The 23,575-nt window shown below is 42.4% G+C and overlaps 1 protein-coding gene across 1 annotated transcript in view; it reads right to left on the reverse strand.

The window, feature by feature from the left end:
- Positions 1-1,732: 1,732 nt before the first annotated feature.
- The window catches only part of LOC149167806 (protein SEEDLING PLASTID DEVELOPMENT 1-like), a 365,756-nt gene continuing 343,913 nt past the window's right edge, over positions 1,733-23,575 (reverse strand). The window contains 2 exon segments of the mRNA XM_089433166.1: positions 1,733-2,073; positions 2,076-2,268. Coding sequence (XP_089289292.1) covers positions 1,964-2,073; positions 2,076-2,268 — 303 coding nt within the window. The 3' untranslated portion in view covers positions 1,733-1,963.

Raw genomic sequence — 23,575 nt, forward strand, 5'->3', positions numbered from 1 at the left:
AAGCAACATTTTGCCGGAGGAGACTATAATATTCCTAATTAGCCATGGCTGATTGGAATATTCAATTTTGCCTTCTATAGTTATTTATAAATAAAAAGGGGAGGAAAGGGGGACATAACTCACTTTTTGAATAAAGTCACTCCCTAGTAGCACAACGTTGTAACTTAAAAGGGGAGCCAAGGGGGCCAAAGGACCACGTAGAGAAGGGGGCCCACGTAGACACTTGGAGGGACTGCGCAGATGGAGAAGGAGCACGTGGGAAAAGACAGGCTACGTTGGAGGAGGTGGGCCTTAGGGTATTGAAAAAGGCCAACGCTATAAAGGAGAGAGGAGCCTCCTCATATGGGGATTATGTTGCATTTGAGCTAGTCACTTCGACTTAGAGCACGCTGGCTGTTTAGCCTATCTGCAGCATTGTTTAGTGCATCGAGTGTCTCCGTTCGGAGATCTCACCCTTAGCCCCGGGGGACTTCGAGTGCATGCTCGGGCAAGGTAGTTTCATCGGTATTTTGCAGGAGGAGCGATCTCTGGAGTTGGGGAGGAACTGAGCATTTTGATGACTGCACGGTCTTGAGAGGGGAGGGCGCAATCTCTTTTGGTAGGAGCTCCGGATTCGGTTTGTGTGGAGGATTTGAGCTTGGAGATTGAGCAAGGGATCAGCCCTTGCATATTGGAGGATTTTAGCAGAGTCTCAGGTAGAGTTTTGGAGGATTCTCTTCAGGGGCAGCGCAGAGCCTTGGGGATAGCGTAGATCCTCGAGAGGGTGATTTTCGGGGGTCATTTTTGGAGGTCAGCTATTTTAGAAAAGCTTTCTGGGTTTTTTTAGGTTTATTGAGCAAAGGTTGATTCCAGAGTTTCAGCATTTTCTAGGGGGGGAACAACCCCAAATCCTCACTTGATTCCAGCAGTAGCAGCAGCACAGCAGTTTTCCGGTAGCTTGGACGCAGTTCAGAGAGAGGCCATTTCCTTACCATTCTGAGTGTATTTCTTCACTTGCCTTGTGCAAGTCGAGGTGCTATCTTTCTGATCACCTCTTGTACTCTTTCCATTACTCAGCATAATAAAATGGCTTAGCATTTCTCTCTACATTTCTCGAGTACCTGCTTATATTCCATGTATACATTATTGTATGTTGCACTACTATTGTTTTTTTTTATCTCTTTGAGCTCCCCGGCTACTATACCACTTGTGTTTTTCTCTTATACTCTTAGACAGAGTCTGGAAAGGGCCAGGTAACCTCCAGATCTTGTCCTCTTTTCAGAGGCGACATATCTAGTAAACGCCCTCCCAGTGCATCTCTGGTTGGAGTTTGCTTGTGTTTGAGGGGATACCCCTGATAAGGGATATTACATATAGAATAAAGCTGTTTTAGAAGGAATGGTTAAAAATTAATGATTTGCCACACAAATGAGTTAAACTCTTTAGCCTTGAAACCATGTGTGCGTGCTTGAATTTTTTAATATTTCCAAACATGCTGACCAGAACTTTGGCTTGTTTTCCTGTTTAGAGTATCTACACCAGAAAGGTTAGAGGCTTTAATATGTTAATTGTCAGTGAACGACCTTGCTAGGAAATATCATATATAAAACACTGACCCAAAAAATGTTTTTGGAATCAGTAGAGATTTCTCTTATTCAAATGGGAAATGTGCATATATGGAAATATCTTCATATTTCTAATAATTTATGTTGCTTAAAGGTTGCTTCTTAGGAAAGAATTCATACATAAGATATCTGCCAATAGCAAAGTATATATTATACAGAATTTACTTGTTATACTGTTAAACCCAGAAGAACTTGGACAAATGGTCCAGAAGAACTTGGGCAAATGGTCATTTGGCTTGTTTTGTCCTAGTAAACAATATACACAAGAACATTGATTTGACAATAATGACAAAATATAAATACGAGTTTGTACAATCAATATTAAAAAATACATAGGTACAATGACATAGTTTCACATTTTACTGCGATAGAATAGGTAGTTGAGTAACACTTTGACGTGCTATGATTTTACTGGAGTTAACATCTAAGAATGGGGCCACATTCTCATGTCTTCCATTCAAATCTGATAATTATTTTCTTTCTTGTCAGCAAGTAGAGGTAGAATTTGCAACCTCGAATCTAACTCTGTACCTGATTTCTCTGTTACTAATTGATAGCTCTCCACCAGCTTTATTTGACGAGCAATAATGTCAGCACACCTTGGAAGAAGTTCAACTGGCTGCCCTCCTGGGATCACAATATATTCAATGGCAAGTCTGGCCTCCTGAGAAAGGAGAAATGCATTAGATATAAACTCACCGGCTACGAAATGAATTATTCCATCAATCTCTAGAGTCTAAATACTAAATAGAGCCTAAAAGGTATTGGCAGAGACAAAAGTATTCAGTTATACATCGTAAGAGAAAACATTTGTAATCAAGACCTTCAGCTGACAGAATCTATGTTATATTTCATTCAGATAATTTTTGGATAAGAGGGCGATATAAGGACATCTCTACCATCAAAGTATTCTTTGTATCCAGATTACAACATCATATTTCAGCCAGATCATTTTTGGATAAGAAGCCGATATAAGGACATCTCTACTACCATAGTATTCTTTATATCCAGATTACATTAAGCCAATCAAATGCATTTGAAAAATGCACCAGAAGAATTACAAATCACTAGCTTGGATGCAACCAAAATGCTCCATCATAGTTAATAGAAGCTTTGTATCAAACTTATAATAATTCAATCAAATGCATTTCAAAACTATAACAAAGAAATACAAACCAGCCTAGATCCATCTTAACTCTGGATCTACCAAGCGCTGAAAGGGATCAAAACTATTTTCACTAAAAGAGGTTTGCATCTCAAGAGATTTGATCCTTCTCGGGACTTGGTAGATCTGGAGTTAAAATGTATCTAGGCTGGTTTAATTTCCCCACTTAAATAGGCTATTCTACATGAATACCATAGGTTCTCATAAACCTGGAGCTCAAAAACCGTTGACAATAATTTATAAAAATTAATAAAAATGATAATGTATTTTTACTATTTATTTTATTTTGACTGAGTTAAAATGTTTACAGGACATTACAAATTCTCTACCATACTGGGTTGGAGAGCACCTCTGCCCAATTGCTCCCAACATGGTTAATAAAAGCTTATGTAAGACTATAGCAGTATCTATATAGCTATCGGGACTTTCTAAATCTAAATGAAAATAGATAAAACGGAGAAGGGCCGCCTCTGTGATTTATCATGTAATTTCAGCAAATAATTCAGAAGATTAAAAAAGAATGGTAACAGACGGAATAGATAGATTCTTAAAGAGATAATTTGACAAACCCTGACCTCAATATTGTAGACAAACTGCAAACCTAGCATTATAGGTTGACCAAGTCCTATTAGATAATAAGCTGGCGCAGTTTCGCCCGCTTCTTCAGTGAACTTTGATAACTCGATGGATCGCATGCCTCTTGTGCAGGTGATCTTCAATCAAATTTATTCCCTATCACCATTCAGTGGGAGGATATAAGGTTACCATTGTGGTGACTGGTCTATTCCGTAGAGCGAGCCTAAGAAACAGCTACAACATACATGGAAGGCGCGCAGATTACCCAGTCCTATATGGGGAGGTAATGAAAATAAATAATAATACTGGGTTAATCGATTCTGGTAATTGGAATGTACACAATCTATATCCCTTAACGAGGAATATACATTGCATAAAAGGAGTCGAGAGGCTGTTTGGAAAGAAATAATTATCTAAAAAGAAAGATAAGCGGAATGTTCGAGTTACAAATTTCCCTTAAACATGGATACATGGTGAACTTTCATACAAGAAACAGAGCTGAGACAATGACTTATAATGAATGGTCAGAGCTGTTACAGTTCCGGCTTATGTGTAAAAGAAGAGAAAAATTAAAGAGCAATTAATTTATGTTCCTAACATTGTACTGGAGTAGTAAAAGAAAAATTAAATAATGAGGAAAAATAAGAACGTGAATGCTCCTCTGCGGCCCTTATTAGGATGTATGTAATCCTTTTGTAGGATTGGCAAAGCCCATTATAATGACTAAACCGTATGTAGGTCAGCCAAGAAAGACTATTCTAACTATTTTAAGTTTATGAGTTTTTCTCAAAATCTGGCAAAATAATTTTTGGTTAGATCATGTTATTTTATTTATTTATTTATTATTTACAATTTATTTTTGAATGTATAAATGGATTCAGTATCTTGAAAAACCCTTGAGACACTCGGATTGTGCAGAATTCACATATCAAACTTATAATTTCAACAAATTCCTGCAGAATTTCAGGCAAATTTGACAGAAAAATAAGCTAAAAAATCCTCCAAAACATATTACAGTTAAACTACCACATATTATAGCACAGCGCTAGTGTAGATGCTCCTCAAATTCTTTTTCATGCATTATCGTGTCTCTGTGCATTATTAACTCTGAACATAATTTTCTGTTTATCTTCTTATGCAGTCAACCATCGTGGAAATGTTGCATCAAGAGGTAGGAAGATCTTAAGGAGAAATGAGACGCCATCTAGAGAGTAATATTTGATCTTTGCGTCACCTATGGCTGAATTTTACCACTAGAAGGGAACCACCCTCCATTATAGCTGCATCAAACTCTTGTATATGTGAAATCTCGAACATTAGAAAACATTTTCTGCAACATGTACTCGTCACCCACAAATTGACCTCCGAATTTTTTTTGATGGATTAATTGCAAAAATAAAACATGAGCGCACCATGTTGTGCTTTGTGGAATTTTGACTGTAATGTAACAGTTTTGTGAGATGTGGGTATCTGCCACTGTTATGAGAACGTAGAGGCTGGGGTATAAATGGAGTTGCTAGGAGTAGTAGGGGTATCTTGTAAAGGAAATTCTTTTCTTTTGAGAGTAGAGAAGAAAGGATTAGAGGAAAGTTATTTGTATGGGGTAATCCACCACTATGGAGAGGCGGCTCCAACTCTTCTAGGTTCTGTAAATACTTTTCGTTTTGATGGCAATAAAATGAGCAGCTGAATGTAACACTTCCCAAGTATTTTTCGTTTTGATAGCAATAACATGAGCAATTGAATGTAACCCTTCCCAAGATTTCCTTCCTTTCTTAAGAAATAGATAAACTCAAGTCAGTCTCCATGCTGCTCGTTTGATTACAATTAGCTGTAAAAATGATTGAAGTATTTTCCGTGAAAATCTTATTTTTCACCTTGACGATATCGTTCATGAGGGAAGCGTTTGTTCCATGTGAACACTACAAACCATGCATCTCTTACATTCTTTAACATGGACATTTTTCTGTCGTGTGTATAAAGATCAATGCCACAGATTCACTGTGACTTGTAGGTCAACACACAATAGCATGGACATAAAATGTTGTATTTAGATGTAATATTCCTAATTAGCCATGGCTAATTAGAATATTCGATTTTGCTCAATTTTGCCTTCTATAGTTACTTGTAAATAAAAAGGTGAGGAAAAGGGGACATAACTCACTTTTAGAATAAAAGTCACTTCCTAGTAGCACAACGTTGTGACTTAAAGGGGAGCCAAGGGGGGCCAAAGGACCACGTAGAGATGGGGCCCACGCAAACACTTGGAGGGACTGCGCAGATCGAAAGGGAACACGTGGCAAGAGGGGATTACGTTGGAGGAGGTGAGCCTTGGGATTGGGAGAGGTCAATGCTATAAAGGAGAGAGGAACCCCCTCATTTTGTCATTCGATTATGAGATTTGAGTTAGTCACTTCGACTTGGAACATGCTGGCTGTTTAGACTGTCTGCAGCACTGTTTAGTGCACTGAGTCTCCGTTTGGAGATCTCACCCTTAGCCCCGGGGGACTTCAAGTGCATACTTGGGCAAGGTATTTTCAGTAGTCTTTTTGCAATAGTTTTGATCTTTGACATTGAGGTGGAGCTAAGCATTGGAAGACTGCGCAGTCTTGAGAGAGATGGACGCAGTTCTTTTGGGAGCAGTCCGGATTGAGGATTTGTGGAGGAGTTGAGCTGGGATATTGAGCAAGGGATCAGCGCTTGCATATTGGAGTGGTTTGGCAGAGTTTTAGGCAGTATTTTGGAGGATTCTACTCAGTGGCAGCGCAGGGCCTTGAGGGATTGCGTGATTCCCCAAGGGGGCGATTTTCGGGGGTCGGCCATTTCAGAAAAGCTTTCTGGGTTTTTCTGGGTTTTCTGAGTAGGGGCGGATTCCAGAGTTTCAGCATTTTCTGAGGAGGGGAACAGCCCCAAATCCACATTTGATTTCTAGCAGTAGCAACAGCACGGTAGTTTTCCAGCAGCATCCACACAAAGGCCATTCCTTTGTTATTCTGAGTGTATTTCTTCACTTGCCTGGTGCAAGTCGAGGTGCCATCCTTCTGATCACCTCCTGTACTCATTCCATTACTCAGTATAATAAAATGGCTTAGCATTTCTCTCTGCATTTCTTGAGTATCTGCGTATATTTCATGCTTATATTATTATATGTTACACCACTGTTATTTTTATCATTTTGAGTTTCCCGGTTATTATATTATTTGTGCGTATTTGGTTGGAGTTTACTGGGGTTTCGGGGAAAATCTCTGAAACGGGATATTATAGTGGTATCAGAGCATAGACCTGGCTCAGCCTGTGGAGCTAGCAATCTATGACACCGGGGGAAAAGCCCTACATCTGTTACAGAGGTAGGAGATACAGAGACACTGGGTGTAGGTTGGAGAACACCTACGGAGACGGAGACTATGTTCCAGTAGTGGACACAAAACAGGAGGAGCCTGTGGTGGACGCAAGACAGGAGGAGCCTGTGGTGGACGCAGAGCAGGAGGATCCGATGGCAGATGATGACGGGAAGAAATTTGCGGACATGCTCCTCATATCAGTGTAGAATTTGTCGAGGCAGATCAAGGTGATGGGGCAGAGATTCACGGTAGTGGAGGCTAAACAGCGTGAGAGCCCACGAGTTTTCCAGGTTGGAGAGGGATTGAGTGCATCTCACCATTTGCCAGAGCAGGGTGCCACTCAGCGTGATACTACTCAGCAGGTGGCCTCACATGCCCCTATATGCTCTACCATGCCCACTTTCCTAGGAGCAGATATGGGGGTCGGAGCACAGCAGGAGGCAGAACCCGGTCATATGGGCGATTATTTTGCGGAGTACTTGGCCTATGGGCAGGAGTTCAGGGATGCTCTCTCATTCAGAGACTTTGTTCAGCTCCAACGGGATAGTAGACCCCGCGACCATCACAGAGGATATCAACATTATCATGATGGAGACACCCACCGCACTGCTAGTAGATTTCACTTGCCTACATTTGATGGCTCATCAAATAGTTCGGCAAGGTCTTGGGTGGAGAAGCTGGACATCTATTTCCAGCTTAACCAGATGTCGGAGACAGAGGCCATCAAGGTGGCGACATTACATTTGGATGGTGAGGCCTAGGATTGGTGGTTCCATGGGATGGTTACACTCGGGCATTCCACAGTGACGACGTATGCCGAGTTCACCAGGAGATTGATGGAGAGGTTTGACCGGAGGGATCCGGAACAACACTTTGTTGAGCTGACAAGGCTCAAACAGACAGGGAGCCCAGAGACCTACATTGCGGACTTTTTGAGGGTTTCAGTGATGGTGCCAGATCTATCCATGGCACAGAGGATCTACATGTATGTTGAGGGGTTAGCAGAGCCACTTCGGGGTCTAGTCATATCCGCTAGACCAACCACCCTTAAGGATGCTATTAGCAGGACCCGGGGCTTACAGGATGTCTTACCCAGGACTTGGACACCTTACCCCCAGCGACAGGCTTTTTAGCCTAAGGGGAAGGATGTGAGGATTCCGCCTCCGAAGGGGAATCCAGGACGAATACAGATTGATGATGATGCCAGGAGGGAGTTGAAGAAGAATCGGTTGTGCTTCACTTGTCAGGAGCCGTGGGCATCAGGACATAGATGTGCTGTTGGCAAAGCACATTTTATTGAGGTCTTCTCCGAGAGCAGCGGGGAAAAGGATGAGGAGGATGATGTGGAGGTAGGAGATAGTCATGCCATGCAGGGTCCCTTGCCGCCTCCACCACCACCAGTAGGTGGTGCATCTTTTGCACCTACCGGAGGAGCCCTTGCAGCATTGCGAGGAGTTCCCAAGTATTTGACGCTGCGCGTATGGGGGACAGTATGTGGCCAGCGAGTATCAGTTTTGGTTGACAGTGGGGCCACCCACAACTTCATCGATGCACAGATGGTTGAGCGGAGAGGTATACCGATAGAGATCTTCGATGGATTTTCAGTTTTGGTCCGAGCAAATCAGACCATGGTGTGTGCTCGTTATGTTCCAGAGTTATCAGTGACGACGGGCACCTACACACTAACTAACCACTTCTTTGTGGTCAATATTCCAGACACCAACATGGTACTGGGTGTTTAGTGGCTCATCACTCTAGGGAAGGTCACTACAGATTGGAAGGCCCTAGAGATGGAGTGGGATGATGAGAAGACAAGGAGGCATGAGAAGATACGAGGGCAACACACATACCCGCCTCAGACTGTTTCAACTCATCGGATGGAGGCAGTCTTCCAGAAGGGAGACGTAGAGTGGCAGTGGAGCTGTGTGCATCAGAGGCAGGAACTACAGGGTAGACGGTGCACCCAGAGATACAGGCCATCCTTGACCAGTATGCCACAGTGTTTGGGGAGGTTCCACCAGGACAGCCACCAGACCGGGGGTTTGAGCACACCATTGAGCTTGAGCAAGGCATACAGGCAGTGATTACTACCCCCTATAGGCATCCCAAGGCCTATCGAGATGAGATTGAACAGGGCATTCAGGAGTTGTTGGCTCTTGGGCACATTCAGCCGAGCACGAGTCCTTTTGCTTCCTCTATGGTGTTGGTGAAGAAGAAGGACGACACATTAAGGATGTGCATTGACTACAGGGCCCTAAACAAGAAGAACCTGAAGAAAAGATACCCCATACCCAGGATCGATGAGTTGATGGACGAGTTGAGGGGAGCACAGTTCTTCTCAAAGATTGATTTGAGATCTGGGTACCATCAGATTTGGGTGACGGAGCAGGACATTCCCAAGACCGCCTTCAGGTGTCACTATGGGCACTTTGAGTTTTTGGTGATGCCCTTCGAGCTAACCAACACCCCAGCTACATTTCAGTCTTGCATGAATCACATTTTCCGTAGTCACTTAAGGAAGTTTGTGTTGGTGTTCTTTGATGATATCCTCATTTACAGCAGAACTTGGGAGGAGCATCTCCAACACGTTGAGACAGTATTACGCATCTTGGAGGAGCAGCATTTCTATGCCAAGCTCTCCAAATGTGAGTTCGGGTTGATGGAGATGTTATACTTGGGACACATCATAGGAGTGGACGGAGTGAGGGTCCACGAGAAGAAGATCAGGGCCATCAGAGATTGGCCAGAGCCGAGAAACGTGACGGAACTTCGAGGATTCATTGGTATTTGTACTTACTACCGGAAGTTTGTCAAGGGTTTCTCATAGCTTGCTGCACCCCTGACAGATTTGATGAGGAAGGGGGCATTCAGTTGGTCAGATACAGTGCAGCGAGCCTTCGACAGGCTCAAGGAGGTTATGAGCAGCTGCCCAGTGCTTGTGTTGCCAAATTTTACACAGCCATTTGTTTTGGAGTGTGATGCGTCGGGAGAGGGGATCGGCGCAGTGTTGATGCAGGGAGGTCAACTTATAGCCTTTGAGAGATGGAAGCTCCTTCCACACGAGGTTGTATTCTATATACGACAAGGAGATGCTGGCCATCATGCATGCATTGGCTAAGTACCGGCAATATTTGGTGGATAACAAGTTCAGGGTGAGGACTGATCACAACAGCCTCGAGTTCTTTTTGGAGCAGAAGCAGCTACAGGAGAGGCAGCAGAAGTGGATCAGCAAGATCCAAGCATATGACTTTGACATTGAGTATGTCAAGGGTAAGAACAACGTGGTAGCAGATGCCCTTTCATGTAGGCCAGCCACGTTGTCTCTTATGAGCTTGGATGCAAACTGGAGGGCTCGACTCTTAGTAGAGTACTCCAAAGACAGATTTGCATGTGAAGTTCTGGATGGGCAGGTGGCGGATGACAGGTACAGGGTGGTCAATGAGATCATCTACTACAGGGACCAGATCTTCTTGACTGAGGGGTCTCAGCTCAAGAAGAAGATACTTCAGGCATCACATGATTCACCATTGGCAGGTCATCAGGGGTGTACCAAAACCTACAGGGCCATTAGAGAGAGGTTCTCATGGAAGGGCCTCAAAGAGGACATACTCCAGCATGTCCGGGAGTGCGATGTTTGCCAGAGGAACAAGGGGGAGATGAACCATCCAGCAGGACTATTGTAGCCTCTTCCCATTCCGGAGAGGAAATTGGAGTGTATTTCGATGGACTTCATCACAGGGTCACCCATGGTACAGGGCAAGGATTGCATCTTTGTCGTCGTTGATCGACTGACAAAGTACTCACACTTTTCCGCCATATCCGCACACTACACAGCAACGCAGGTGGCCAAGCTGTTCTTCAGAGAGATTTTCAGGTTACATGGTCTTCCCAAGACCATCACCAGTGACAGGGATAGCCGTTTCATGGGCGGATTTTCGCAGGAGCTTTTCCGGTTGGTGGGGACGGAGTTGACACCGAATACCAGTTATCACCCATAGATGGATAGGCAGACAAAGATAGTTAACAAGTGGCTAGAGGGCTACTTGCGTAACTATGTCAGTGGACAGCAGCCAGCATGGCTGAAGTGGCTGCATCTACGGGAGTACTGCTACAACACTACACATCACATGTCCATCGGTATGTCACCATTCTATGCTATGTATGGATATCATCCTTTATCTTTTGCTGATGTGATGTTTGGTGCTAGCAAGGCTCCGAAAGCCAAGATTTGGATCTAGGAGAGTCAGGATATTCTCCGAGCTCTCAAGGATAACATGGCTACAACGCAGAACCAACAGAAGTTGTATGCTGACAGGGGTCAGGTGGAGAGACAGTTTGAGGTAGGGGACTTGGTCTACCTACAATTACAGCCATATCGACAGTCGTCACTGAAGCAGAAGGGGGCTAAAAAGCTCAAGCCCCGCTTTTATGGGCCATACAGGGTGATACACAGGATTGGACAGGTAGCATATGAGTTGGAGCTGCCCCAAGGCAACAAGATTCATAATGTTTTCCACGTATCATGCCTGAAGAAGGCATTGGGACAGCATGTGACAATGACAGATGAGCTACCACCCACGCATGATGAGGGGCATTTGGTGTTGCAGCCAGAGGCTATTATTGATACCAAGGAGAGGCAGCTATGGAGCAGGACGGTTCAAGAATTCTTGGTGAGGTGGAAGAATTTGCCGGATGAGGATGCCACTTGGGAGAGTGAGAAAATTTGGGAGGCTTTAATATTCCTAATTAGCCATGGCTAATTAGAATATTCGATTTTGCTCAATTTTGCCTTCTATAGTTATTTGTAAATAAAAAGGTGAGGAAAAGGGGACATAACTCACTTTTAGAATAAAAGTCACTTCCTAGTAACACAACGTTGTGACTTAAAGGGTAGCCAAGGGGGGCCAAAGGACCACGCAGAGATGGGGCCCACGCAAACACTTGGAGGGATTGCGCAGATAGAAAGGGAACACGTGGCAAGAGGGGATTACGTTGGAGGAGGTGAGCCTTGGGATTGGGAGAGGCCAATGCTATAAAAGAGAGAGGAGCCCCCTCATTTTGACATTCGATTATGAGCATTTGAGTTAGTCACTTCGACTTGGAGCACGCTGGCTGTTTAGCCTGTCTACAGCACTGTTTAGTGCACTGAGAGTCTCCGTTCGGAGATCTCAGCCTTAGCCCCGGGGAATTCGAGTGCCTACTCGGGCAAGGTATTTTCAGCAATATTTTTGCAGTAGTTTTGATCTTTGGCATTGAGGTGGAGCTGAGCAATGGAAGACTGCGCAGTCTTGAGAGAGGAACGCATTTCTTCTGGGAGTAGTCCGGATTGAGGATTTGTGGAGGAGTTGAGCTGGGATATTGAGCAAGGGATCAGCTCTTACATATTGGAGTGGTTTGGCAGAGTTTCAGGCAGTATTTTGTATGATTCTACTCAATGGCAGCGCAGGGCCTTGAGGGATTGCGTGATTCCCCAAGGGGGCGATTTTCAGGGGTCGGCCATTTCAGAAAAGCTTTCTGGGTTCTTCTGGGTTTTTTGAGTAGGGGCGGATTCCAAAGTTTCAGCATTTTCTGAGGAGGGAAACAGCCCCAAATCCACATTTGATTTCCAACAGTAGCAGCCGCACGGCAGTTTTCCAGCAACATCCACGCAGAGGCCATTCCTTTGTTATTCCGAGTGTATTTCTTCACTTGCCTGGTGCAAGTTGAGGTGCCATCCTTTTGATCACCTCCTATACTCATTTTATTACTCAGTTTAATAAAATGGCTTAGCATTTCTCTCTGCATTTCTCGAGTATCTGCTTATATTATTATATGTTACACCACTGTTATTTTTATCATTTTGAGTTTCCCGGTTATTATATTTTTTGTGCGTATTTGGTTGGAGTTTACTGGGGTTTCAAGGAAAATCTCTGAAACGGGATATTACATTAGAGCCCACAATTAATTAAACAAGAAAGAAAGAAAAAAATCACACAAGATCATGAAACTGAATGCATATACATAGACATAGAATTTTACGAGGTAAAGCCCTGACATTTTGTCAAGGAAACCTCCACGGAGCAAAAGACTGGAATGCTTATTATTCAAGGTCAACAATGACTCCAATTATGACAAGCCTCTCGGGCAACAACGTTTTAATACAAAGGCACCGTTACAAAAACTGCATATAGTTATGCAACTCCCTGAACGGTAAAAAATTGCATTTACAATCTTTTAATTGTTGTCATTTTAACAATCTCCACCTTGAAAACAATTTTCCTAATCCCTTTCCCATGCCCATTCATCATCTTTTCTGCAAGCCAAGAGAAGCTAAACACCACCGCAACTTCTCTACCAAAATTGGTTTCATGAACATGTCTGCACAATTCTCCTGTGTGTGGACCTTTTTGAGAGATACTTTACCGCCATCAATTACATGTCTTACAAAATGGTATTTTACATCAATATGTTTAGTTTTGTTGTGATAAGTTGGATTAGTAGCCAAATGAATAGCACTCTGACTGTCACAAAATACATTCACTTTCTCCTGCATCCTTCCAAGCTCACCCAGTAGACCCTTCAACCAGATTGCCTCTTTACAAGCATGTGAAGCAGTGATATATTCTACCTCAGTAGTGGATAAAACAACTATTTCGTGAAGCTTTGACATCCAACTAATCGCTCCACCTGCAAGAGTAAAGACATATCTAGTAGTAGATCTCCTCTTGTCCAAGTCACCAGCATAATCTGAATCAACATATTTGCACACTGAATCACTGCAACCATTAAAGATGATACAATGGTCACTTGTGCCTCTCAAGTACCGAAACACCCATTTCGCTGCTCGCTAATGTTCTTTTCATGGATTTCCCATGAACCTGCTGACAACTCCAATTGCATGTGAACTGTTAGGTCTTGTAGATACCATCGCATACATTAAGTTTCTTACTTCATTTGCATATGGTACATAAGACATATACTCCTTTTCTTCATCAATTCGAGGACTCAAACTCGAAGAAATATTAAAATGGGAAGCTAAAGGAACATTAACAAATTTTACAATGTTCATACTGAATTTGCAAGTATTTCCTCCACATACTTCTGTTGTGATAACCAAAGATTTCCATTTTTCCTGTCTCTGTGTATCTCCATGCCCAAGATCTATTTTGCAACTCCAAGATCCTTCATATCAAATGTCCTAGAAAGTTGAGCCTTTAACCTGTTGATCTCTTCCATACTTTTGCTTGCAATAAACATATCGTCAACATACAAAACCAAGATAATGAATATACCATTGAAACTTTTAAAATACACACAATGATCATATTCACTTCTAGTGAAGTTCTAAATCACCGTGAAGGAGTCACTTCTTGTACCATTTCCTGGAGACTGTCTCGGGCCATACAATGATTTCCTGAGCTTGCAAACTAATCTTTTGTTGCGACCTTGTACAAAACCTTATGGTTTTTCCATATAGATCTCCTCATCCAAATCTCCATGAAGAAAAGTTGTTTTAACATCTAATTGTTCTAACTCAAGGTCAAGTAATGTAGTTAGTGCTAACATAGTATGAATAGAAACAAGTTTTACGATTGGTGAAAAAATCTCATGAAGATCAATACTTTCTATCTGATAGTACGCTTTTGCTACCAACCTCGCTTTATATCTTTCAATACTTCCATCAACATTTCTTTTCAATTTGAAGACCCATTTACATCCAACAACACTTCTCCCTTTAAGAAGTTCTACAAGATCCCAGGTTTTGTTCTTAGCCAAGGAATCCATTTTCTCATCCATAGCCTTCTTCCATTTTTCACTATATGCATCATCCATTGCTTCCTGATAACAAGAAGGTTCCCCATCCTCAGTAATAAAAGCAACAAATGAAGAAGAATCTTCATACCTCTTGGGTGTTCTTCTTTCCCTTGTAGACCTCCTAAGAGTGACTTCTTGTTGAACTTCTACACTTTCCTTTATATCTTCATCACCTTTTTTCTTTAGAAGTTTCTTTTTCCTTCCGACTTTCCGAAAAAGGTTTAGTTTCCAACTGAATTTGTTGATTCGACAATACCTGTTCTTGTTCAATTGTTTCGACATCGAATTTTAGAAGAGAAGATTCATCAAACATTACGTCTCTACTAATAATGATCTTATGCGAAGAAGGATCCCACAACCTGTATCCTTTCACGACATCATCATACCCAACAAAGACATAACATTTTGTTTTTGGGTCTAACTTAAAACGTTGATATTTTGGAATAAGAGCATAGGCATTACAACCAAAAATTCTTAAATATAAAAAATTCTTAAAAGCTTGAGTCTCCAACTGAATTTGTTGATTCAACGATCCCTGTTCCTATTCAACCTTTTCAGCATCGACTTTTAGAAGAGAAGATTCATCAAACATTACATCTCTACTAATGATGATCTTATGCAAAGAAGGATCCCACAACCCGTATCCTTTCATAGCATCGTCATACCCAACAAAGACTTAACATTTTGCTTTTGAGTCTTGTTACCCACCACTTGTGGGTAGTGTATATGGGAGATAATTTTTCTCCTAGATGGTTCTCAACTGGCAGCCAACAACCCCCAGATAGCTCGACATACTATTTTCTCCACCACTTGAGCCAGCCATGTGGTCCCTCACCCATCTGTTATGAATGTATGTTTGAAGGTGGGCCTCCCAACCCCAAAGGTATGGCTTTTCATTGGTGTAGTTGAGTAGTTTTCCTTACTTGTCATGAGCACTTTTGGGCATGAATTGGTGGGGGGATTCGATAGAAGTGGGTTAGGTTTGCATTCTTGTCTCCATTGCCCGATTTCGTGGTTACCCTTGTATCATAGTTCCGTGGGGTCTCCTTCACTGGCCATTAGCTTTAGGGTTGGCATTACACGAGAAATCTCGATTTTGGTTGCATGGTCCCGCTTCCCGATACTAGCTACATTACTCTCTCTCCACTTATTTTGAGCCCCATTCATCTCTTTTCCCATCCGGGTCCACATGTGTCCATTGGGTCCACATAGGGTTAGCCTCCCCCTCCCCTTGCCCACATTTTGGGTCGGGCTTGGAATGATGCCTTAGAGTTTGATGCAGCTAAAAAGAAAGTAAAAAGCATAAGTTGGCCATTCTTAATAGGAAATGTACCACAAAATGCAAAAGATGGTCGGGACAAACAAATTTAGCATGTGGGAAAAAGCCAAACATGAGCTCTACCCCTTATTCATGGTCATCACCCTAGTTCCTATGGGCCCTAAATGAGCCCCCTCCATCACTAAGAAACCCCTGATTGTCCCAACCTTTGGTGGGCAATCAACTGCCCCACCTCAAGGGGGTATCCATTGCTATATATTACGCATCATGCTCTCCATCCCCTGGAACCTTGAGCAGTTATGAAGATAAATCAATAAAAGGCAAAAGGCATATGAAGAAGGGTGGAAAAAAAAAGTCAGGTTAACTCATGTACCACAATTTTCTCCCTCCTACACTCATATACCTAGGTGTGGGCTTCCCTTTTTATAGCTACCCGTGCACCTTGACATGTGGTCTGGATGATTCACCTGATCCCCCACTCCATTCCATTATTATATCACTTGCCACCTACCTCTTAAAGTATGTACTATGGACATGCCACCCCCTTTAGAGGTTGAAACCACCTAATAGGGTCCTTGGTTAACCCCTTATTGAGCTTGGAGACACTTGTACATGCCAAAGCCCACTATGGAAGGGCATGCCACTATGAAGTGTCCCATTTACTCCATGATTTGTAAGCATTATTACTTGATTATTCTAATGATTTGTTGTATTGGAGGGTAAGGGAATGCATTGGACCTTATGCAGGATTGTAGGTGGGTCTTTATTTAGGGCTTGGTCTCCCTATACGGCATTCTAGCCCTCTAGAGGGCCACATTGGCACTTGTAGGGTGAGCGTTGAGAGCCATGGGCCTCCACCATAGCAGATATTACTTCATAGATCCCTAACAATGTTCATTGATTGATCGTGTTCCACCTTTTGGATGAGGATGATGCACTTGGTCCACCATGCCCAACCAGCTCCATAGTAGCACCATACACTTGGTAGATATTCTAAGATGCCTCCCACTGCAAAGGGAGGGCTTATGTCATTACTCCAGCCCTTACAAATGGTCTACAGGCATATTTGATCCATTTGGAGACCCATGAGGATGTCCTTGTTCCCCCACACCCACTTGGGAGCACCACGGGTTCTTGATTGGATAATAAGGAGCCAACCCCTTGTCTGCTATGTTTGGAGTCCATTTCTTCATTATGGCACCCCTTGAACTTCATCAAGCCTCCTCAAAGGCCCAAATACTCACTTTGTTGATCATTCGACCCTCTTGAGAGGCTTATCTTTACATTATTGATCTATTTGGTGGGCTTGTCACCAAAAGTTTTGTTATTATGCACATTATTTTATTTGAGGGGTTAAATCAGGCCTAATTAGCTAAATCAAATTCATTAGGGAGTGTATAGATACAAGTGTGATGAATCGTTTTGATTATCATCACTTAGATTGGGTTATTCTTTGTTAATTTTAGATATCAATAGTATGTTCTATGCTTAGCACAATTTACTTCAATATTCCTTAGCAGCCCAATAACAATTTTCAATTATTTTTAGTAGCGATCACATTAACCATTAATCCCATTGATAGTAAATGCAGATAGAACATAAAAACAAATGCAGAAAACAAGCCAAGACAAGAGGACACTAGATTTGGCGGATGTCTGCACACCCACTTGGGAGCACTACAAGTTCTTGATTGGAGAACAAGGAGCCAACCCCTTGTCCACTATGTTTAGAGTCCATTTCTTCATTATGGCACCCCTTGGACTTCATCAGACCTCCTCAAAAGCCCAACAACTCACTTTGTTGATCATTCGACCCTCTTGAGAGGCTTATCTTTACATTATTGATCTATTTGGTGGGCTTGTCACCAAAAGGTTTGTTATTATGCAAATTATTTTATTTGAGGGGCTAAATTAGGCCTAATTAGCTAAATCGAATTCATTAGGAAGTGTATAAACACAAGTGTGATGAATCATTCTGATTATTATCACTTGGATTGGGTTATTCTCTATTAATTTTAGATAGCAATGGTATTTTCTATGCTTAGCACAATTTACTTCAATGTTCCTTAGCAGCCCAATAACAATTTCCAATTATTTCCAGTAGCAATCACATTGACAGTAAATGCAGATAGAACATAAAAACAAATGTAGAAAACAAGCCAAGGCAAGGGGACACCAGATTTGGTGAATGCCAGGGAAAAACCCCAATGTGGGGAAAACCCTTTAATCAAATCTTCTTCTTATTATTCAATAGTTTAGTAGAGAGAGAGAATACAAAAGTGAAATAGACTAGCCCAATACAAAGTTAAATCAGCCCTGTCAAATTCTGTAGTCAACTGCAATCAAACTTCAACCCTAACTAGAAAGTCAACGCTGGTCAAAGCAACAGTCAGATACCTACTTTGAAGCTCGGTCAAAGGCAATCAAACTCGGCCTCCAGCAATGGTCAAAGTCAACACATAACAGTCCCAAAAACTTTGGTCAAACTTAGTCAACCAATGGTTAGCCCTGTGGTCAAACAGGCCTGCGATCAACGTAGGTCAAATAACCCCAAACTCCTCGATTTCTATGCTAGAGAATGCGGCCTAGAGAAACCAAAATTCTACCCTCAAAACCATAGTCAAAACAGCCTTGGTCAACGTTGGTCCTAAAGTCTGAAATTTCGGCCTGTAATTCGCTGCCTAGAAAATCGTCCTCCTTGCCACACGTGAGAGAGAGAGAGAGAGAAGATTCTCGAGTTGTACAAACCAATCTGATGAAGAGAGAGAAGAATGTGTGAGTGAATGATGTGCAAATGAGGTGTGAGGTCTCTTCTATTTATAGACTATGTTATGGGTGAAGAGACACATCTATTGGACTTCTTGAGCCTACATTAAGCTGAGGCTGACCTGAACAATTTGTACATGTGAGAGAACAAATTCACAATCACACTTCTGCTTGTCCAAATGAGATGATCTTTATATCAATCTTGGACCCTCAAAAAGAGGAATCCACTGCAATTATCATCTCCATCATATGAGCCATCCCAAGGTGGAATTTGGCCCTAGTTTCCAATTTTAACACTCCCTCTCAACTAGGGAGAATTCCACCTGTCAATCCATCTGTCATCATCATGCCATCATGTCGTCATGTACCATCTCTGTATCTTTTCTCTCCTCTGCTATGCTGAACCATGAAGTAATAATGAAGAAGTGATCGAGAGTGAGTCACAAGACCTTACCACTCTCCACCGACAAAAGTCAGTCCAGAGATAGAACCTCAAATGATCCGAGATCAAGTTGTTGAACACCATCCATCCTAGTCATAGGGAGTACGACAGTACACAATGCATCCATCGGTAATGCTATGGTCCCTAACCACTTTACCCAACTCATTGGTCAGATGAGAGGTACTTTCCATGAGTCCCGGACTCCATGGGTAGGATGCATGTTGGGGCATCGGCAAGAAAAGGTGAACCACTCATCCTGCTCATATGCCATAGGAGAAGGTGAACCACTCATCCTATGCATATGTCAATCGTAGAGGAAGGTGAGCCACTCACCCAACATACATGTGTCCGCAATCGTAGGGGAAGGTGAACCACTCACCCTACACACATGTCAACCACCATGGGGTATCACAGGGGTAGGTGAACCACTCACCCTTTACATAGTGCACCACTAGAGGAAGGTGAACCACTCACCGTATGGTCACGCATAGCTCCAAGAAGTACCCCAAGCCCCTAGAAGCTCCCAGAGCTCAGTGCCCAACTCATGCGGGACCCTCATAGGAGGGTCTTTCCACGACTCCAAATCTCTCTCAGAAGGTTAAGAATTTGACCTTCCCCAAGGGCTTCGTCAAGATATTTGTGACCTGCTCATCAGTCCTAATGTGTTGGAGCCTTATTGCTCCCTGTTGTATCATATCCCAGATAAAGTAGTACCTGATATCATTGTGCCTGGAGGGGTCGTGGAACACGAGATTCTCTGAAAGGAAAATCCCACTTTGGTTGTCGTAGTGGATCACGGTGGTATCCGACACATACTCAAATAGCTCACTAAAGAGCTTCCTCAACCAAACAACTTCACAATAGGCCATACTAGTAGCAATGTATTCGGCCTCGGCAATGCTTAAAGCAACCAATTTTTGCTTCCTGCTCATCCAAGATATTGAAGCAAATCCCAATGAGAAGCAACATCCAGACGTGCTCTTACAATCCACCATACAGCCAACCTAGTCAGCATCTGTATATCCACACAGTCTCAAATTCCCGGCAATGTATCTCAAACCATGGTCGATTGTGCCATGGAGATATCTCACGAGATTCTTGGCAGCAATCCAATGTATGTGATGAGGCTCGACCACAAATTGACTCAATGTATTCACAGCGAAACATATGTCTGGATAGGAGTTTACCAAGAACATCAGGGCCCCCACAAGTTGTCAATACCCAGAAGAATTTGCCTATGTGGGCCTAACAACACTTCCACATAGCTTTTTGAAGTTGAGTTCCATCATAGTAGACATGGACTTGCAATCCACAATCCCACATCTCTCAAGTAGCTTCACAATGTATTTTCCTTGGGAAAAGAAAATCTCACGTGGCTTTTGCCAGACCTCCAGGCCTAGGAAGTAGCGTATCAGTCCTAGGTCCTTCATCTCAAACTCAGAATCCAACTCCCTCTTGCATTGATAAATGAGAGGGTCTACACCTATCAAAAAAAGATCATCCACATAAAGGACCAGAATGGGAGGCCTGTTCTTTTCAACCTTGAAGTATAGGTTAGGGTCAGCTTCGCCCCTTGTAAAACCCTTAAGGCTTGGGGCTTGCTTCAACCGATAGAGGGACTTCCTCAACCTGCATACATGTGTCTTTTGGTCTTGAACTCCGAACCCTTCAAGTTGCTCTACATAGACTTTCTCCTTAAGCGAGCCATGCAAGAAAGCAGTTTTGACATCCATTTGGTGTAAGCTCCATCCTTGAGAGGCAGCAAGAGCAATGATGGATCGGATAGTGGTGTATTAGGCAACCAGTGCAAATATCTCACCATAGTCCACTCCTTCCTTTTGAGAAAAGCCTCAAGCAACGAACATGGCCTTGAACTTTTCAACACTCCCATCAGCTCCGTGTTTGATTTTGTAAAGCCATTTTGAATTGACCACTGACTTGTCCTTGGGCCTAGGAACTACATCCCAGACATCATTCTCCATGATTGATTCATATTTCTCATTCATTGCATCCTTTCAAACTTGGTGCTTCATGGCTTTTTCAAATGTACATGGCTCAGATTGAACAATGGTACTCATAGCAGCTAAGTATCCTTGGTACTTATTTGGCTTGCTGCTTTCATGAAATGTCCCCCTTGGTCATGTTTTTCAGCATCTTCAAGAGTATATTTGAGCCACAAAGGTCTTTTCCTTGAAGTAGAGGGCTCACCAAGGGGTGGATCAATGGGATCCATCGGGCATCGACTCATTGATCGAATATTCATCCTTCTTTCCTGCATCATCATCAGTGTCCTTCCTAGGGATAGGAAGATCTCTGACTTTCCCAAGGGAAGAATCTTCATCAAATGTGACATCGAGAATTATTTCCACTTCTCTTTGACCAGGCACATAGATTCTATATGCCTTTGAAGTTTCACCATAGCCCACAAACTTTCCTTTCTTCCTAGAGGCATTGAGCTTGTTTCTTTTCTCTTTCGACACATGAAAATATACGGGACAACCAAAAATTCTAAAATGAGAAACATCAAGTTTCTTACCGGTGAAAACTTCTTCGGGTGTCTTAAAGTCCAATGCTTGATGCGGGCATCTATTTTGAACATATACAGCGGTGTTGGAAGCTTCTCCCCATAAGAACTTCGGAAGGCCTTGGTCATGAAGCATGGAACGAGTAGCTCCTATGATTATTTGATTCTTCCTTTCAGCAATTCCATTTTGCTCAGGAGTATATGCAGTAGTGGTCTCCCTCTTAATGCCAGCTTCTCTACAATAGTCATTGAATTCATTTGACTCATATTCGGTTCCATTATCGGTCCTCAATATTTTGATCTTCTTCCCTGTTTTATTCTCGACCAACGCTTTGAAAGAGCAGAACCATTTGAACACTTCATCCTTCTTTTTCAAGAAATAGATCCATGTTTTGCGAGAGAAATCATACACAGAAATTGCATAGTACAAGTATCCTCCTAAAGATGTTACAACAACATACCTGATAGATCAAAATGGACCAATTGAAGAATATCGGTAGTTTGAATTTCACTTGAAGAGAATGGTCCCCTTGTATGTTTTCCAGTTGCACAACCCTGACAAACTCCTTCATGATCTATGTTGAATTCGGGCATACATGTGACCATCTTCCTTACATCAGGTAAGGCTTTGTAATGAAGGTGAGTGAATCTTTGGTGCCATAATTCAGATTGAAGAGAAGTATCACAAGTCATAGCTCCCAAGGGACTTCCTTGAACCTGATAAAGACCTTCAACCCTAAATGCAAGTGTAAATGCATATTTTGGGCTTCTGCGCCAAACACGTACCTTCCCATCAACGAATGTCACCTTGAATCCTTTCTCTTCCATCGCAGAAATAAATACCAGGTTCTTTTTCATATCAAGTACATACAACACTTCTTGTAAATGAAGGATTTGACTTTGATTTAAGTGAAGAGTGACAGTCCCTATCCCTTTCATGGGGTAGGTGGTATTGTCTCCAAGTATGATCTCCAAATTTGTCTTCTTTTCAACCAAATTTGAGAGGACCTCCTTGTACCCAGTGAAGTGCCTTGAGGCACTACTATCTATCAACCAATGATCCAATGTATCCGGAGGAGAGGCAGTGGTGAGGGTAGAAATAAGATAATTTTTTTTTTCTTGTCTACAACATCAGTTTCCTCGTACCCAAAGTTTCTTGATCTTTTGGGAGGACGACCATTTCCATATCGAATAACGAGAGCATTCCTCTTTTCTTTGTTGTTGAACTTGTTGTTCCTTTGATTGTCTTTTCCTTTGTAGTTATTGTAGTTGTTGTTGTCATCATCCCTTGGAGTATTCTTCTTGTGAGGAAACTCTCTAGCAAAGTAGCCAAACCTTTGCAATTGAAGCATCCTCCTTTCCTACCTTCTTTGAATCTCGGCTTAAACCCTTGACCTTGTCTTCCTAGACCAGCATTGTTCTTCCTTTTAGCATGAGCAGAGAAAGCGGTAGGATTATTTCCATTTGAGGGCTTATCTCTTTCCATCATCCTTATTTATTCTTGAGTGCATCTATCCAATAATTCATCAAAACCCGAAATCCTGTCATTGCTGAGGATGGTGGTGTTAAACACATCCCAATCTCTCGTAATACCTCCAAGTGCAATAAGAGAGAGCTCCCTGCTGCCAATAGCTTCTCCAATAGATAGGAGATCATTCTTGATTTTGGTAATCCTCATGAAGTAGGATTGAATGGACTCTCCTCTATCCATCTTGGTGTCTTTCAACTTGTTCTTTAGAAAGAGGACTTGATTTGCATTATTTACTTTGAACATCCCAACTAGCTTGTCATACATCTCCTTAGATGTTTCCAAATCAGAAATATAGGCAACCAAAGACTTGTGAATAGAATCAACAATAATTTTCTTAGCTTTGACCTCACCTTCCCTGTACTTTGTTTTTGCAAATAGCAGATGCATTTGAAGGAGGCTCCACCACTCTTCTTTTGACATAGCCCATAGCATCATTTTCTTCCAAAGTCAAATCCAGAGATATCTTCCATGCATGATAGTCAAATTTGTCCTTAAGCTTGTCCTGGGATTTGAAGTAAGATATAGTCGACGTGTTAGGTCCCTATAACACTAGT

This window comes from Pinus tabuliformis, chromosome 5_1 (genome assembly GCF_031772625.1).
Source record: "Pinus tabuliformis cultivar Carrire ecotype Pingquan chromosome 5_1, CPIR1, whole genome shotgun sequence".
In the NCBI taxonomy this organism is placed as follows: Eukaryota; Viridiplantae; Streptophyta; class Pinopsida; order Pinales; family Pinaceae; genus Pinus; species Pinus tabuliformis.